Source organism: Sinocyclocheilus rhinocerous, unplaced genomic scaffold (genome assembly GCF_001515625.1).
Source record: "Sinocyclocheilus rhinocerous isolate Xijiao unplaced genomic scaffold, SAMN03320098_v1.1 scaffold284, whole genome shotgun sequence".
NCBI lineage: Eukaryota > Metazoa > Chordata > Actinopteri > Cypriniformes > Cyprinidae > Sinocyclocheilus > Sinocyclocheilus rhinocerous.
The window spans coordinates 377,380-381,785 of NW_015628031.1; the positions used below are offsets into that span (position 1 = coordinate 377,380).

Here is a 4,406-nt window from a genome sequence, read left to right on the forward strand (position 1 = left end):
AGGACGGCATGCTTTTAAATCAGTCACTGTGCGTAAAAGAACCTTTAAAAAACATCTTACACGTGCCAAGATACAAGCTACACGTGTACTCTTCCAGACTTCGCAAAATGATTTTTTCGTGAGGGATTTGTGCTTTGATTTTGTGAATTTAATAACTGGATCCAGCTGTTTGATTCTGATGAGAGAACATGTAATGGTACTTTGTCAACAGATGCTCGAGGGTCTGTGTGTGTTTTCTGAGGTACATTATGCAAGCGGCTATAGGACGACACACAAATTAAGAGTTTACAGAGATGATGTAGGTGTGTGTGCTCTCAGAAATAATGGTTCTTTGCAGAATAATCATATATCTTATGTGTGTGTGTAGAGAGAGTGAGAGTTCTGACATCAGAATGTAAAACCTATTTGGTTCTACTTCCAATTTTTAAGATTGTGTATCTAAAGCAGACTCTTAAGTTTACACAGGGTGGACATACACATATGATGACCATGTATAAAGGAGCATAATGTTACTCTCTCAACTAGACTTTAAAAATGAATGTCAGTTCTGTATAGTGTAGCATAGTAGCATAATGATGCATAGTTCTCATTTGACAGTCATTCAAAAGTAACCATAATCCTATTTAAGCTGTATATTTATAGCTATATTTAAACAAACCTTGATCTGCTACTATAGGACTTATGCAGCAAAAGCAAATTGCCATCTTATATGTGCTGAAGTGCACCGTTTCCACCTGGTGGTAAAGTTATGAAACTCAAACACTAGTAGAGAAGTTTTACTTGACTGTCTCTAGTGGCAGAATGTGTTTATCTGCCCTGAAACGACATTGAACTGAAATGACCTCAACCATATTACAACCAGTGGCAGACAATCAAAAACTAAGTTGAGGTTTGAAAAACTAAATTTTCAAACCATTTCATTTTTGCAGGCAATGCAACCATCAGACTAAAAAAAAAAAAGTCCCAGATTTCAGCTTACATGCAAACCTCAGATTCCCAAATCACTAAATGGTCAAGCTATAACAAAACAAGATATATATTTGGAGAAAATCTTTAGAAAGCACTTGATAATGCAGAATAAATATGTTAAGTTACTAGAAAATGCACCCGTTGACAGGCCTAAACTTTTTAGCTGCAATACATAAAATCTGAAGATAATTTTGGTACCATTCATAATTTAACGGACTAGTTTGAATAAATTAAACCACGCTCAAAAAGTATATAATGGCATTTAAATTGCCATATGCTTCTTAAACTAACTATACTGAACACAATTATAAACGTAACACTTTTGTTTTTGCCCCCATTTTTCATGAACTGAACTCAAAGATCTAAGACTTTTTCTATGTACACAAAAGGCCTATTTCTCTCAAATATTGTTCACAAATCTGTCTAAATCAGTGTTAGGGAGCAATTCTCCTTTGCCGAGATAATCCATCCACCTCACAGATGTGGCATAGCAAGATGCTGATTAGACAGCATGCTCACTTAGACAGATTTGTGAACAATATTTGAGAGAAATAGGCCTTTTGTGTACATTGAAAAAGTCTTAGATCTTTGAGTTCAGCTCATGAAAAATGGGGGCAAAAACAAGTGTTGCGTTTATAATTTTGTTCAGTGTAATTAGAGAATATAATAGACATGTAGCATTCAGATATATCAAAAGATTCTCACTTTTTAACACCATACCAGCATCAAAGCTATTTTCATGGCGATCTCAGCATAAATGATAAAATCACAACACAAAATAAATGCAGAGAAACAAAGATGGAGTTGGAAACACTTTATTCTCTGTTAGGAGATTTCTGTACATTGAGGATCAAGTGCCACTTGAATTTTTCTTTAGGGTTTGTATAAATTTAAGTAGAAGCACTATGCAAACATTGACAACATTAGCGATACAAGGAACAAAGTCTACTCGAAGCTTGAGAGGAAGTTGAGCACAACCTCCTTGAGCTTTTTGTCAGCGCCCTCTGAAATCTTACCGTCACTCCTGAAACACAAGAGTACAAACATTTAGACGTGAAACTCTACGTTCACTGGCTTTTCTCACACAGAAATGCTCATGAAAACTTGCCTGATGGCTGTGAGCAGATCCTGGTGCTGGCTGATGACATGTTGAAGGAAGGCCCTCTCGAATTTGGTGATCTTGCTAGGCTCCATCTTGTCCAAGTGTCCTCTCACACCTGCGTAAATGACGGCCACCTGCTCCTCAATGGCCATGGGAGCTTAAGACAAAACAGCACAGGAACATTACAAACCTGTAGTTTACGAGTGAACCTGTCCTCCTATGCAGTAGGGGGCAGCAGTGCACTTACAGTACTGGCCCTGCTTGAGCAGCTCTGTGAGTCGCACGCCTCGGTTCAGCAGCTGCTGTGTGGCGGCGTCCAGATCAGAACCGAACTGGGCGAAGGCGGCCACCTCACGGTACTGGGCCAACTCTAGCTTCATGGTACCAGCCACCTGGAGAACGAACAGATGGGTGTTTTATAACCATTTTCACATAGAAATGAGCTCAAAAGCATCAACTGGGAGCCAAAACAAACCTGCTTCATGGCCCTGGTCTGGGCAGCAGAGCCGACACGGGACACAGACAGACCCACGTTAATAGCGGGACGGATACCCTTGTAGAACAACTCCGTCTCCAAGAAAATCTGCAGGAAGAGATTGAGAAGATCAGCTTGGGAATCAAATCGTTGATTGGGCAGAAGATCTGCTTGTGCAGTTGCTCACCTGTCCGTCAGTGATGGAGATGACATTGGTGGGAATGTAAGCGGACACGTCTCCGGCCTGGGTCTCGATAACGGGCAGGGCAGTGAGGGATCCACCGCCAAAGTTGTCGTTCATCTTGGCCGCTCTCTCCAGCAGACGGGAGTGCAGGTAGAAGACGTCACCGGGGTAGGCCTCACGACCGGGGGGACGACGCAGAAGCAGGGACATTTGGCGGTAGGCAACAGCCTGCAGAGTGCAAGGTTTACCATTATTCTCTGCATTCAAACTCCTTTAATACAATTTAAAAAGCATCATAGGACACAATGATGTTGGGAGAGAGTCTAAAGCAGGGGTGCCCAACCCTGCTCCTGGCGATCAACTGTCCTGCAAAGTTTAGCTCCAACTCTAATCAAAGACACCTGCCTTTAATTTTTAAGTGATCCTGAAGACCCTAATTAGTTGCTTCAGGTGTGTTTGATTAGGGTTGGAGCTGAACTTTGCAGGACAGTCGATCGCCAGGAGCAGGGTTGGGCACCCCTGGTCTAAAGCATGCATGTGGTGGTGAACACTTTAAATTTAGCATTTTTTTGGGGACTACATAATTCGCATTAGGGCTGCATTATTTTTTTGGGGTGGGGGTGTGGGGAACCCCCAACACCCCACCGAAAACAGCTTTTAGCTTGTTTATAATGCTGCACAATTTGGCCAAAATTCAGTTTTTTAAATACGGCGATAAAAATAAGCAAAAATATTATTTTATACATACATTAGAGCATTTAAATGCACTTAATACAAACATGCATTTAAGAAATAGATTTTATTGCAACTGAGAAAAATTATGGCTGCTTTATTTTCAAACATTAAAGCATTGAAATTATTTGACAGAAAACCACAGAAAGCCCTTAAAGTTTCTTTTGAGAAGCGCTTCTGGTGCATGCTGCTAATGCACATTAAAGTGATCCATTGAAGTGATCATTAAATGCACATAGTTTGCATGAGGCAGCATTTACTGTGAACCAAGCCAGTGCAAACACCAGCTGATAATGAGCTCCTCATATCCAAGAGAAAATTGCTGCACTTTGTGCGGAAACTAGTGTTGGGCGATATGGTCATTTTTCAAATCGTCCTATCGCCAGCCCGTGAGATCGCCGATACACGATATTATCGTGCGTGCGTGCGTGCATGGGTGGGTGCAAGAGAGAGAGAGACTCTCTGTACTTATAAGCTATTTCATAACTATGTGGTGTTTTAAACCACGCGGGCACGCGAGAGAGAGCCTATGAAAGCACCAATAATTGAAATATACTTTCAAACATTCTGATAAACTAACATGTTAAATATAAAAATATTTAAATTTTTCGGCCATTTCATATATATTCGGATACAACAGTCATACATCACTATTAGGACCGCGCGTCCTGTGACAAGTTTGCCGCATCAGAGCACGAAAGTTATCAGTCTAAAAGGTCTGCAGTCAACGGTGAAAATCAAAAGTAGATTTATTTTAAAGACCAACAGTTTAACACTAAATATTGAACATAAACGAACACGTTAAATATAAAAGTATTTAAAACAGGTAAGTTCATATATTTGGAGTAAATTTTAATTAAACAGATACATCAGTCATACAGCGCTCCGGACCGCGTGCCCCATGACGAGCCCGACGCACCACCACAGAAACAAGAATGAGATGC

General features: G+C 40.6%; 1 protein-coding gene across 1 annotated transcript in view; it reads right to left on the reverse strand.

Moving 5' to 3' along the window:
• Positions 1-1,768: 1,768 nt before the first annotated feature.
• The window catches only part of LOC107737161 (ATP synthase subunit alpha, mitochondrial-like), a 9,028-nt gene continuing 6,390 nt past the window's right edge, over positions 1,769-4,406 (reverse strand). Inside the window, exons 7-11 of the mRNA XM_016548599.1 lie at positions 2,734-2,958; positions 2,547-2,654; positions 2,319-2,463; positions 2,078-2,228; positions 1,769-1,993 (exon numbers count right to left, since the gene is read on the reverse strand). Coding sequence (XP_016404085.1) covers positions 1,915-1,993; positions 2,078-2,228; positions 2,319-2,463; positions 2,547-2,654; positions 2,734-2,958 — 708 coding nt within the window. The 3' untranslated portion in view covers positions 1,769-1,914. The remainder of the gene's footprint in view (positions 1,994-2,077; positions 2,229-2,318; positions 2,464-2,546; positions 2,655-2,733; positions 2,959-4,406) is intronic.